This window comes from Zonotrichia albicollis, chromosome 12 (assembly GCF_047830755.1).
Source record: "Zonotrichia albicollis isolate bZonAlb1 chromosome 12, bZonAlb1.hap1, whole genome shotgun sequence".
Lineage (NCBI taxonomy): Eukaryota > Metazoa > Chordata > Aves > Passeriformes > Passerellidae > Zonotrichia > Zonotrichia albicollis.
The window spans coordinates 16808219-16820489 of record NC_133830.1 but is presented as its reverse complement, the minus strand read 5'-3'; the positions used below and the strand labels follow the sequence as shown (position 1 = coordinate 16820489).

The 12271-nt window shown below is 63.7% G+C and overlaps 4 protein-coding genes across 6 annotated transcripts in view; 1 reads left to right on the top strand and 3 right to left on the bottom strand.

Annotated features, from left to right (window-relative positions):
- The first annotated feature begins 2 nt into the window (after positions 1 to 2).
- On the top strand, positions 3 to 964 carry TCTA (T cell leukemia translocation altered). The gene is made up of 2 exons (XM_074550087.1): positions 3 to 443; positions 867 to 964. The coding sequence occupies exons 1-2, from the start codon at positions 112 to 114 to the stop codon at positions 907 to 909; spliced, it is 375 nt and encodes a 124-aa protein (XP_074406188.1). The 5' UTR covers positions 3 to 111; the 3' UTR covers positions 910 to 964.
- A 52-nt stretch (positions 965 to 1016) lies between these two features.
- On the bottom strand, positions 1017 to 3107 carry AMT (aminomethyltransferase). Its single transcript, XM_005485540.4, is given in 9 exon segments — positions 1017 to 1246; positions 1349 to 1504; positions 1616 to 1796; positions 1886 to 2031; positions 2124 to 2202; positions 2372 to 2503; positions 2606 to 2686; positions 2761 to 3057; positions 3060 to 3107. Coding segments are annotated over 9 exon segments (1284 nt in total). The 5' UTR covers positions 3093 to 3107; the 3' UTR covers positions 1017 to 1067.
- A 105-nt stretch (positions 3108 to 3212) lies between these two features.
- Positions 3213 to 7193, bottom strand: NICN1 (nicolin 1, tubulin polyglutamylase complex subunit). The gene is made up of 6 exons (XM_074550086.1): positions 6801 to 7193; positions 6065 to 6238; positions 5668 to 5781; positions 5230 to 5301; positions 3676 to 3780; positions 3213 to 3554 (listed from the first exon to the last, which is right to left on the bottom strand). Exons 1-6 carry the CDS (start codon positions 7176 to 7178, stop codon positions 3513 to 3515), a joined length of 885 nt encoding a protein of 294 aa, XP_074406187.1. The 5' UTR covers positions 7179 to 7193; the 3' UTR covers positions 3213 to 3512.
- Positions 7194 to 8190: 997 nt separating this feature from the next.
- DAG1 (dystroglycan 1) overlaps positions 8191 to 12271 on the bottom strand; it is a 49583-nt gene continuing 45502 nt past the window's right edge. For all 3 annotated transcript variants that reach the window (XM_074550082.1, XM_074550080.1, XM_074550081.1), the window contains exon 3: positions 8191 to 11066. In XM_074550082.1, the coding sequence (XP_074406183.1) occupies positions 8658 to 11066 (2409 nt within the window). In that variant the 3' untranslated portion in view covers positions 8191 to 8657. The remainder of the gene's footprint in view (positions 11067 to 12271) is intronic.

Below are 12271 nucleotides of genomic sequence, written 5' to 3'. Positions count from 1 at the left end.
CCACAGCGCAGGCGGCAGGGGAGGCCCCGCCCCCGGGGTCCGCGCTGTGGCGGCGGTGCGGGCGGGCAGAGGCTCCGCCTCCCCGGCAGCCTCGCCCGGTACCCCGCGGCCATGGCGGCGGTGGCGGCGGGCTGGCTGCCGCCGTGGCGGGCGCTGGCCGCGCTAGGCCGGGAGCTGGCGGCCGAGTGGGCGGCGCAGGACGTGCGGGCCGCGCTGTGCCAGCTGCTGCTTCTCTGGCTGGGCATCAGCCTGCTGGGCGTCCGCCTGGCCTGGCGCGCCTACGGCGGGGCGGTGGCCGCGCTCTGCTACCGCACCGGCCCCTCCGGCCGCCGCTCCCCCGGCACCGCTCCCGGGGCCTCGCCCTCCCGGCCCCGCGCGCACTCCCTGTCCCCCGCCGGCCCGGCGGGACGCAACGGCGCCGCCGAGCGGCACTGCCCGCCCCGGTGAGTCCCGGCCGCTACCGGGCCCAAACCCGCTGATTCCCCGCTGACCCCGCGGGCCTGCCCGGCTCCCTCCCCCGCGCCCGGCCAGCGCTCTTGGGGCGCAGCCCGGTGAGCGTCCCCCCAGCTGCACCCTGCACCAATACAGCCCGGTGACCGCTCGCCTGCCCGGTATGCTCCGGATGGGGCCTCTGCGACACCGGCCCCGGTCAGCCCCCCCCAGCTGTGGCTTTTGACAAGTGTCCCCCAGATTGTGCCCCCGACCCTTGAGCTCCGCACCGTGCCCAGCTGCACCCCAGCGCAGTGTGCCCCAGTGAGGGCCCCCAGGCCTGCCCACACACACGGACAGGCCGGTGCCTGCCCCAGTGCCCGGGTGCTGTGCTGGTGCTGCCCCGGCCGTGCTCACGCTGCTTCTCTCTCTTGCAGGGATGGCCCCGCGACAGAGCCCATGAAGACACACCGGGAGTGAGCAGCACCAGGACCGCCAGCTGGGTATTGCCAACACCATTAAAGTGCTGTGCCCACCGCTGCTCCTTGTTTTGGCATTGCCACCGTAACCAGAGAGGAGGCCAGGGAAACGGGACAGGGTGTTTATTGGAGGCATGGTGCCCACAGCATGGGCTGGCCTCACTTGGCCATGTAGTACTGGGTGGGCACAAAGGGCATCTTGGTGATGACTGCAGGGTGCTGCTTCTTCCGCACCTCGACGGTGAGCTCGGTGCCAGCCCGGCTGTGCGCTGCCTCCACGTAGCCCATGGCAATGTTCTTGCCCAGGCAGGGCGAGGGACATCCACTGGTCACTGTGCCTGGGATGTGAGGATACAGGGAGGTGAATGGGGCCTGGCCAGCCCCTGTCAATGCCATGGCCACAGCTCAGGGTCATGTCAGCCCCAGTGCCCCTCACCTACCCACAGGCCTGCCTTCGGGGCCCAGGATGGCCATGTGGGGCCGGATGGCGGGTCCCACCGACGTCAGCCCCACACGCCTGCGCCTTGGCTTCTCCTTGACTTGTGCCATGATGACAGCAGCACCAGGGAAGTCCATGGCCACACGCCGGCGCTTCCCTGCAGGGTAGAGATGGGTGAGGGGTGGTAATGCCTGACTGGTCCCTTTGTACCCACTGGGGACACCCTGCTGCTCTGCCTGCCCCAAGGAGGAGGTGGAGGTGGACGTACCCAGAGTCCACATCAGCCCGGCCTCGGCAGGGGTGACAGTCTCGTCGATGTCATTGCCGTAGAGGCAGAGCCCGGCCTCCAGGCGCAGGCTGTCCCTGGCTGCCAGCCCTGCTAGCCACACATCGGGGACACCCAGGAGCTGCTCGGCCAGCTCCACCGCCCGCGCCGCAGGCACCGAGATCTAGGGCAGGACACGGGCAGGGTCAGTGGGGCACGGCCCTCCCCTGCCTTGGTACCACAGCAGGGATGCTGGCACAGTTCCCTGGGTACCTCCACGCCATCCTCGCCGGTGTAACCACAGCGCGTGACCCGGCAGCCTGGCACGCCGAACACGGTCGTGGAGATGCTATTCATAAAGGAGAGCTTGGCCAGGTCATCCGACAGCCCTGCCTGCAGAACCCGTGCCATGGAGGGACCTGGGGAGGCAGGTGGCGGGAAGTGCTAGGGAAGGGGGGCAGGTGGGGAGGGCGGTGACAGGGAGGGCAGGCCCGTGTGGGGCCCCCACTACCTTGCAGAGCCAGCAGCGCATTGTCTGACACCTCCAGGTGCACGTCACTGCCCTTGGCCTGCAGCTGCGCCGCTCTGTCCTGCCAGGGTGACAGTGGCCGCTAGCACGGGGGCCAGGCCAGTGCCAGCCCCACGTGTGGCCATGGCCACCTCGCCCTGTGCCACACCGGTGTCACCAAAAGGCAGGACTCGTTCCCACTGAGTCCTTTTCCCTGTCCCACCTCCCGCGGGGCTCAGGCAGCCCCATACCCTCAAGATGGCCAAGTCCTTGTCAGCACAGGCGGCGTTGGACACCACGTAGAGGTGATCTTCTGACGTGTTTGTGACGATGAGGTCGTCCGTGATGCCGCCCTTGTCGTTGGTGAGCAGCGTCAGGGTGCCCTGCGGGTCACGGCGGCATTGGCAGGCTGCCTGCACCCTCCCAGGGCATCCCGGGCACCTCCGACCCCGCCGGATGCCGGGTGCCTGCCCAGTGCCCCCTACCTGTCCTGGCTTCAGTTCGGCGATGTCCCCCACCACCAGGCTCTCCATGAACCTGATGCGGTCCCGGCCGTACACCAGGGTCTGCAAGGGGCCGGGGGGGTTGTGAGGTGGCGCGGCCGCCCCCCTGCTCCAGCCCCGCATCCCGACCCCGCTACCTGCAGCATATGGGAGACGTCGAAGAGGGAGCAGTGGCGGCGGGTGTGTAGGTGTGACTGCAGGTGGCCCTGCCCGTAGTGCAGCGGAAGGCTCCAGCCGGCGAACGGCACCATCCGCCCGCCGCGGGCCCGGTGCAGGGCATCCAGCGGCGTCTGCTTCAACCGCTCCTCGCCGGCCCCGGTACCCCCGGCCCCGCTGCCCCCGGCCCCTCTCCGCGGCGCCGAGCCCGGGGGGCGGCGGGACAGCGCGGCACGGCAGCCCGCCCGCAGCATCTTCCTCTTCCTCCTCCCTCCCGGCACGGCTCGGACCGGCCCCGGGGCGCCTGGGACATGGAGTCCGCCCGGCCCTGGCCCCGGCCCCCGCCCCCGGCCCGGCCCGCCCTCGGCACCGCCTCCCCGGGGCTGCCGGCACGGCCACCCCCATCCCGCAGAGACAGGCGGGCACAGGCAGGGCCAACGTAGCAGCTTTTAGTGGTGACCCCTCCAGCAGCCCGCACCCCTCGGTCCCCCCGCACCCCCTTGCAGTGTCCGGGCTCTGCCCACGGGACGTGCCCAGGAGAGGCTCCCAGGGGTCTCTGGAGTGGCAGCGCTGCCCCTCGGGGCTGGGCAGAGCAGAGGGAGTCAGGGAAGGGGCACAGGAAGGGCTTGGGAGCCCCGCGGGGTCAATGGCCGAGGCGGGAACGCAGGAGTCCACTCAGGCCCCGGGAGCACGGAAGGGGCACTTCTGCCCAGCTGGCACCAGCACCAGCGGGTCAGGTGTAGGAAAGCAGGTTGACATCGTAGCAGCCATCCACCTGGGGAAGAGAGCGACTGTCACTGTCTGCACAGCACTGCTGGGATGCTCCAGCCCCTCTGGGAGGGCTCCTGAGCCCTGTGGCAAGGCCAGGTCCCTGTCAGCAGGGTGGTGGGACTCACGTCGAAGCGCCCGATGCGGGCAGCTGCCTGGCGAGCCCGGATCACCTCTGTCAGCACCCACATTTGCTGCACCTCTGTCGACACCTTCTCTGGATCGGGGAGCTCCTGGAAAGAAGCGGGCATAATGCTGTGGAGCAGCGATGGCCCGGATGGGCTGGATGATCCTGGGTCTGGGCAGTGGTGTGGCTGGATGGCTTTGCCTCCCAGGGAGCCAGGCACGTGATGGTGCCCACATTCCTGACTTGCTGGTGGTTTCCCAACATGAGGTGAGCAGGGCCCCTTTCTAGGAAAACAAACCTCTGGGGACATGGGTTTGTGACCCTGATCTCTGGGCGCTGCGGTGCCAACACAGCCCACCTCTGCTGGCAGGTGGCCAGGATGGGGACAGAAAGCTGATTGCTGGCTAATCATTAAAAACATAATCACGCAGTCCAGAGTTTCCCAACAGCCTCACTATGTGACGCTCCCTGGGCTTGGGGGCAGAATCCTGGGCACACGGGCTGGCTCACCCCAGGGACCTTTAGCCAGGTGGGACGTGTGGGCTCAGCAGCAGCTCCCCTGGCTGGGGCACAGCTCCCATGGGGGCACAGCTCTGTCACGCTGGGCTGAGGGGTGCCTCGTGGTGATGTTGTGAAGAGCCAATCTCAGAGCAACCTCTGGCAGCTGCCCTGGATCCTCCTTGCCCAGGGGAACGTGATCCAAGCAATCAGCAAGGGACTGAGGTGCCCTCCCCAAACTGTCCCACAGCTGGGCAAGGATTGGGAACAGCAGGCTCACTGCTGGTGCAGTGTGAGCACCATAGCATGGAAACCCAGCAGCAGAACTGCCTGGGCAGGTGTGGGCTGTGTGCCACCCTCCTGCAGGCAGCACCTCCAGCTGATTCAGCAGGTTCCCACGGGCGAGCCAGCTCCCATCCTGGCCCTGCTCTGCCTGGACTTTGCCACAAAGGTCACCATCTGCCAGGCAGATGTGGCTGACAATCTGTAAACACGTGCCGTGGCTGTGATGCCCCTCTGCCCACTTGCTGTCCTGGCTGGGCAATGTGTTCCCCAGAGCCCACCCTCTGCACAGTACTGGGAACCAGCCCTGTCCCCACATGTCCCACCCAGCCTGAGCGATGCTGTGCACCCACTGCTCCCCCAGTGATGTCCCTGTCCCTGTTCCCACACATCCCACCGCCACTGCACCGTGCTGTGCACCCACTGCTCCCACGGGGATGTTTTTGTTCCTGTCCCATCCCTTTGCATGCCACCCATCGGCTGAGTGGCACTGTGCACCCACTTCTCCCTTGGTGACGTTCCTGTCCCCAGACTAGAGGGCAAATAGACTCAAATGTCACCTCAAATAGCACATCCCCACAGAGATATTTTTCTTCTTAGTACTGCAAACTACTTCCAGCACAAGGCGGGTTATTTCAGGGCTCCACAGCTATTCCTGGTGAAAGCCTGCAGCCAACAAGGCAGGCATGGGCCTGGCAGCCTCCTGATGGATGCTCATGGCTGTCACCCCACAGAAGCCCCTCCTTCCCCCAGAACCTCAGCAGTGATTACTCACCCCATGCAGGCCGGCTGGCTGCTCTGGAGGGGTCAGCTGGGAGAGCCAGGAGGGAAAATCCTTCTGAGGACTCTGAAACAGATCCAGAAGGTCACACAGGATGTTCCCAACCCTATCTCCATCCTTTACACCAGGCAGCGTGCTGGGGCTTAGAGCCTACCCCTTGTGATATTGCTTTGGAAATGTCACTTTACTATCCTTAAAGACAATTTTGTAGGGAATTCTGTGTTCTGAGTGGCTCTCAGAGCAGTTCCTTCCCCAGCACCACAGGAGCACAAGTGGATCCCAAGTGGCCCAGCAAAGGACGAGGACTTGGAGGCACATCCCTGTGTGTGCTCCCCAGAGCTGCAGGGGGAAATGCAGGCATAGAGCAGGACAGGGGCTTGTCCAGGCCCCCTGCCCATGCCTGGCCGTGGGGCAGCTCTGGCACCTGCTCACCTTCTGCCCAGGGGGGAAAATCTGCAGGTCCTCGATGGTGAAGTGGAGCCAGACTGGGGAGGGCTGTCGCAGGATGAACCGCATTGCTGTCACCTGGTCCATGTCACACAGCATCTGCAGGGCAAGGGACAGGGAGGGTAACCACAGGGGCTGGCACTGGCTGGGGGCAGCTTTTGGGGTATCCTCCCAAAACCCCCAACCCACCCCAGACGGAAGAAGCCCATGGGAAGCATTGTCCCATGAGGGCTGGCTGGGCTGAGTGAGGCACAGGGACTCTGGCAGCCATGGGGGTCAGTGGGACACGGGCACTGGAGCAGGAGCCATCCTGGGGTGTGGGCAAAGAGGGGTGAGCCCCAGAGCAGGGGGTGATGCCACGGGCCCATCCGGACATGCTGACCTGGTGCCGGTGGAGGCAGAAGTAGTCCTGGGAGCCCTCCTCAGTGTGCGGGCAAGGCATCAGGCACAGGTCCCGCAGGCAGGTCACCCAGCGCCGGGAGCCGCCGGGGCCGGGCCGCTGCACTCGCACGCTCAGGAACGCCGTGTAGAAGTTCCTGAACACGATCTCCTGCACCTGCGGGACCGGCGACCTCAGCCCCACAACAGCATCCCTCCATATACCTGCACCGGCATCCCCCCCAGCATCCTCCTCCCAGTACTGGGACGGGCACCGGCAATCCCCCTGCCACAGGGGGATCAGCATGCCCCCGTACCCGCACAGCCCCATATCGGGACCGGCACGGGCATCCCCTACTCTATTGGGACGGGCACTGCATCCCCAGCATCCCGCCCAGCATCGCTAAGGGACGTACCCCAGCACCGGCATCCACCCGTTACCGGCATCCCCTCCGCCCCGGGACCGCCCCTCACATGTTCCCCATCCCGCCCCCGGCCTGTCCCCATACCGGCACCGGCATCCCCACCCGCCCCGCCCCGCCGCTGCCCCCGGCATACCCCGTCCTGCCCCGGGACCGACAGCACACCCGGCCTTGCACCGTCCCCGGCACGGCCCCTGTCTTCCTCCGCACCACCACAGTACAGCCCCCGCCCGTACCGCCCCTGGCATCCCCCCGTGACTCCACGGGACCACCCCGGTACCCCCCCGCCGGTACCGCGGCGGGCGCGGCCGCACTCACATCGGCGGCAGCGCCGCGGGGGAAGCGGAGGTCGATGACGGCGACGCCGGGCCGTGCGGGCTCGGCCCCCCCGGCCAGCTGCAGCGGGGCGGCGGGGCGGGGGGCGCAGGGCAGCGGGGAGCGGCCCGGCCCGGCGGGCGGACCCGGCCCCGCCGCTCCCGACATGGCGGCGCCGCGCGGCCGCCGCTCCGGGGCGGGGCCGGCCGGGGATGGCGTCACCACCCGCGGTCGCCGCCAGGGGGCGCCCCCGCCCCGCCACCGCCCCGGGGCGGCCCGCCGCGATGGGAACGGGAGAGCGGGACCGGGGGCGGGACCGGGGGCGGGGCCTCGCGGGCTCCGGGCATCCCCCGCACCGGGACCACCCCAGCGCCTCCCCATACCGGCACCGCCGTCCCCGGGCGCGTTTATTTCTTTCTCGGCCCCGCGGCGCCGAGTCCGGAGCTGGGGGTTGAGCACCCCCCCACCACTGCTGCCCTCCCGGGGCCACCCCGGTGCCCGGGCGGCGCCGTCCCGGAGTGAAGCGGCGGGTCCGCCCCGGTGTGCGGGGTCAGCCCTCCACCCGGGGCGCACACGGGCAAATCCCGGCTGGGGATGCCGGGGCTCGGAGCAGACGGGATGGGGACGGTACCGGTACCGTGGCGGGTCCCCCGGGGCCGGCCCGAGGGGGCTGAGCCCGTACAAACTGCTGGCAGCCGCACACCGGTTTTTAAGTCTTTTTTTTTTAATAAAACAATCGGAGTCTGTATCAAAAATTTAGTAAAAAATTAGATTTGAGAGTTCACCGATTTTTTTTTAACTATTAACTATTCCTGGCGCTCTTTTTTTTTCTTTTCTTTTTCTTTTTATTATTTTTTTTAAACTTTTTTAGCTTTTCCAACAGTGTCCAGGCTGGAGTGCCAGCGTGAGGCCAGCGAGGCCATTCCTGCACAGTCCCAGGGAGCAGCCGGGACAGAGAACACACCCTACTCTCATCAAAACACCCCACGGGGAGGGGGTTTTGCTTCAGATCGACCCCCCCAACCCTGGTGCTCGCTGGGAAGCAGAGAAGTTGGTCGTGGCACAGGGCTCGGCTCATCCTTCCGTGAGCACTCTCTGCCCCTGCTCAGCCATGGGCACCCCAGGCCAGCCTGACCCAACTCATGATTATTTTATGATGCGTGAGAAAGAAAGGATTTCTTTGATTAAAAATAAAATAAAAATGATAAAAGAATCAAACCCCAAACCAAGAAGCTGATCCACCCCAAGAGGAGGAGGAGGAGGGGGCTGGCTGGCCCCGCTGACCAGCCCGTGCAGCTCGCCTGCAGCACAGCACTGCCCTCCCCCTCCCCAAAAACTACACATCCCAGTTTAGGTAAACAGCAGATTAAATGTAAAAACTTAAACCATCGACTTCAGAAAGTCCCTTGAATTTAATTATTTTTAGGCTACCTTTCATGTTACGTCCTGTAGCTAGACACACGTGAATAGAAAAAACAGTACAGTTAGTGTTAAAGGCAAACAGCGGAGACCCAGAGTGCTACCCCAGTGCTGCCTGCTCCTCCCGACCCGGCCCGACCCGTCCCGACCCCCCTCCCTGCCCACCGCCCGGCCCCGGCCGAAGCCCAGCCGCCGGGAAGGCGTCTTGGAGCCGAGAATTTTTTTTCTATGAATAAAATAAAACCAAAGCTTGTTAGGCAAAAATAAAACAAGTGTCCCCCCGAGTCCCGCGAGCGCTGCGGTGCGGCGGGCGCAGCCGGGGAGAGCCTGCTGGGGAGCGGGCTGGGCTTTCGTGTTCCCGGCTGGCGAGGGGGCTGCCGGCCCACAGACAGCACCGGTGTGGAGCTGGAGGCCCCTTCTCCCCCGAGAGCCTCCTGTTTGTTAAGGGGGCACGTAGGGCGGTGGGGACCTGTATGGGGTCATGTTCTTCGGGCGGGAGCCCTTCCCCTCCATGGGGGCGGTGAAGGGGGGGGGAGGCTGGTAGGGCGGCGCGTTGGGGTCCTCGTCCCGCAGCGGAGTGTACTCCCCGATGGTGTCCTGGTTCAGCGGCGTGGTCTCCGGCATGCTCTGGTTGGGGTACTCTGGAGGGGGCAGTGGGGCTTTCTCCTCCTGGAGGATGAGGGGCATGCTGGAGGACGGTGGGGGCTTGGAGTCGTCCAGCTCGTCGGCGAAGATGATGGGCACGCCTTTCTTTATGAAGGTGGCCTGGTCTTCAATGGTCAGCTTGCCTTTCCTCTTCTTGCGGTAGCAGATCATGGCGATGATGCCGGCCACGAGCAGGATGGCGGCCACCACCACGGCAGGGATGACGGTGTGCAGGTACACATCGTCCTCGCTGCTCTTCTCGGGGTCTTTGCCTGCTGCCACCGTTGGCGTGGCCTCTGAGATCACCCTGCCGTCCTTGGTCACGGGGACAAACTGGATGTGCCTGCAGCTGCCGGAACCAACCACAGACACATTCAGAGGCTTGAACTCGGGCTGCAGGACATTGGAGAAAGCTGGGCTCGGCCTGCCGGAGTCATCTGCAATTTTTTTGCTCAATGTCCGGATCTGCTCCCGAGGGCAAGGCTCCAGGGGCAGTGTGTTGTTGGTCCACTCCACTACGATGGAGCCTTTGGCGATGTCCTGCACTGTGATTGTGCTGCTGTTCCTGTCGCCGAATGCCAGAGCCAGCTTCTTCACCAGCATGATCTTCTTATGGATGTCATTCACCACTGCATTATGGTCCCCTTCCAGCCTGGCCTTGAACTTCACCGGAGACTTATCCCCATGTGGGCGTTTGTGGACATGGATTTCAAAGGCATCCACGGCAAAAAGCCCGCCCTTGTCGGTGGCATACATGAAGTACTCGTGCTTCCCAATGTGGTTGTGGTCTGGCATGCCATACATGAGCTGGCTGGTGCTGTTGAACTGCACCCATGAATTCTCCTCGATCATCTGCTGCTCCTTCAGCTTTAAGGTCAGCTGCAGCTTGTCAGTGGTGGTGTCCTCCTTGTCGTAGAAGGTATCTGACGGGATCTTAACCTCGAAGTAGGTGCCCTCCCACGCATCTACCCTGTCGATGTGGTTAGTCAGCTTGGGCGGCTCGTTGGGCTCCCAGGGCCGGGGCAGCCCGCTGGCGGTGGTGCGCACGCGGGACGGCGGAGAGGCCGTTGTCAGCTTGGAGATGGGCGATCTGGTTGTGCTGGGGGGCTTTGTTGGACGGGGCGTTTTGGGCCTGCGAGTGGGCCTTCTTGTTATTGCCGTGGAGGAATCTGTCGTGGATGGGGTGGCTGGCTTCAGGGTGGAGACTCTCGGCTTCTTGGTGGTCGTTGAGGGCGGTGTGATCACTGCTGTGGGCTCTACGTACCCAGGCATGGTGGGGCGAATGGGCACGGTGGCAGTGCCCGTGCCTTCTGCCACCCTGGTTGGCTGGATTGGCCCCAGCGTGGGCGTCTGGACAATGGGGCCCCTGGTTCTGATGGTGACCGTTGGCTTCCTCGGCAGCGGGATGGGCTCCCGGACAGGGGGTGCCGTTGTCTCTGTGGGAGGCGCGATGGCGGGCGACGTCGGGGTGGGGACAATCCTGGTGGGTGGCTCTTGTGCGGCAGTGGTGGGCGGCCCGATGGCTGTCAGAGGCGTGGGGGTGGCGTTGATCTGCCGCCGCATCCTCTTTGGGAGGTGAGGTTTCTTGTTAGCAATGTGCCAGCCAACAACAGGGTAGCCAAGGCGGGCAGACATGGTTCCTTCCTTAGCTGGAGCCTCCACCTTGCTGATGTTGGGGACGCTGTTTTGGCTCAGGGAACATCCCAGTTTCCATGAGAGTAAGGCCCCGTTTTCCACCACCTTCTTTGCATTTCCTGGTCCAGCCATGAAGGCCGACATGTCAAAGAGTCTGTTATTTACAACAGGAACCAACTTCATGTTGTGAAGTTCCACCTCTGAAAAGCTTCTCATTCTGTTTAAGAGTTCAATCCTCTGCTTTGGTGTCATTTTTGTTAAGTCGGCATCCAGAATGACAGTCAGGATGGTGACTGGCTCCTCCGAGCCGCACACGAAGGGCGCCGTGTCACTTGTGTCCTGCACGGCCGCTCGCACCGACTGAGGCTCGTTGTGGTCCTCCTGGTGCACCTCCACGGAGAAGACGTTCGTGGTCTGTGGCACATAGCTCCCATTGGGGAAGGGCTGCAGAGTGGTCACCGAGATGTAGTGGACACCCTTGTCTGTGTCAAGGGGCAGCCCTTCCAGGGAGCTGCTCTCTGCATTCCAGTGCAACCAAGAAGGCAAGGAGTCCTTCCCAGCTTCCGAGATCTACCAAACAAACAAACAAAAAAAAGGCTTTTAGAAGCACAGCATGAGGACAGGTTCTATCAGCAGTAACGCTTCATTTCAAGGACTGAAGAAAAAAATCTGAAGTGTAACAAGTGGGGAAGGAACATCCTGGCCAGAGCATGGCAGCCGTTGCCTCCTCCTCCACATGTTGGCAAGGATGAGCTCTGCAGGGGGCACCGGACCCAAAGGGCTTAAGGAGCCACAAGAGGTCACAAAGTCCCACAAGGCCCCCAGGCCTGCAAGTGCTCCAACACTTGCTGTGCAACTGCCAAGCACAAGTGGTTCATTTTCTCTTAGGGCAACGGGGAGTTTACGTCATGGGGACAGTGACAAAGCTGAGGGTGAAGTTATGCTGTACAGCAGAGCTGATCTAACAACTGCCCTCTTCCCACTCCTTCCTCTCCCAGCTTGGCCATCTTGCTCCTTTTCTCAACCCCATCACACCCTGCCCACCCTACACACATCAAGTTCAGCAGAACATGTATTTTTTTCACTTATTTTCAGCCTGTCCCACTGTCCCCAGAGCCAGGATGACCCAGAGAGGCTGGAAGCTGGCCAACTATGGTTCTGAGTCCCTGGCCTGGCTGGAGCACAGCAGCTCTCACAAGCAGCAGGAAATCCTGAGAGCTACCTGGTGTTGTCCTGCTCTGCCAGAGGAACTGCAGCTGAGGATAAAGGAAGGGAGCAGACCCAGTGTAATGGCCAGTGTGGGCAGGCAGGGATGTGGCACACGGGCTGAGGAATTGCTGGACACGACACAGGACAGCATGGCAGCCTGGCCTCACCCCCAGGCTAGCTAAAAACGAAGGACTTCACTTTCACATAGTAACCTGCTGCTGCAAGGGAAAGCTCTGTCTCAGAACACAGGCACCTCAGGACTCCAGCACACTCTTTACTACCTCCTTCAGCCCGTGGGACTCTGTCTCCTGCTCTGGATTGTGTCTGAGGCGGGTGCAAACCCCCAGGCCCCCCAGTTCCCAGCTGACATCCCTCTGCTCTACACAGCGGAGCCGCTCGGGCTGTGCTGTGCGCTGGAAAGGGCGAGGCTGCCAGCTCGGTGGGCTGTGACATTTCCCGGGGCTGTAGGTACTCCTGAGTGAGTAACCCGAGCTTCATCACCTCCCAGGCCCGGGGGCGTTTGGCAAGTGTGCTGGCTGGGCTTTCCAGAACTCCACGAGGCATCT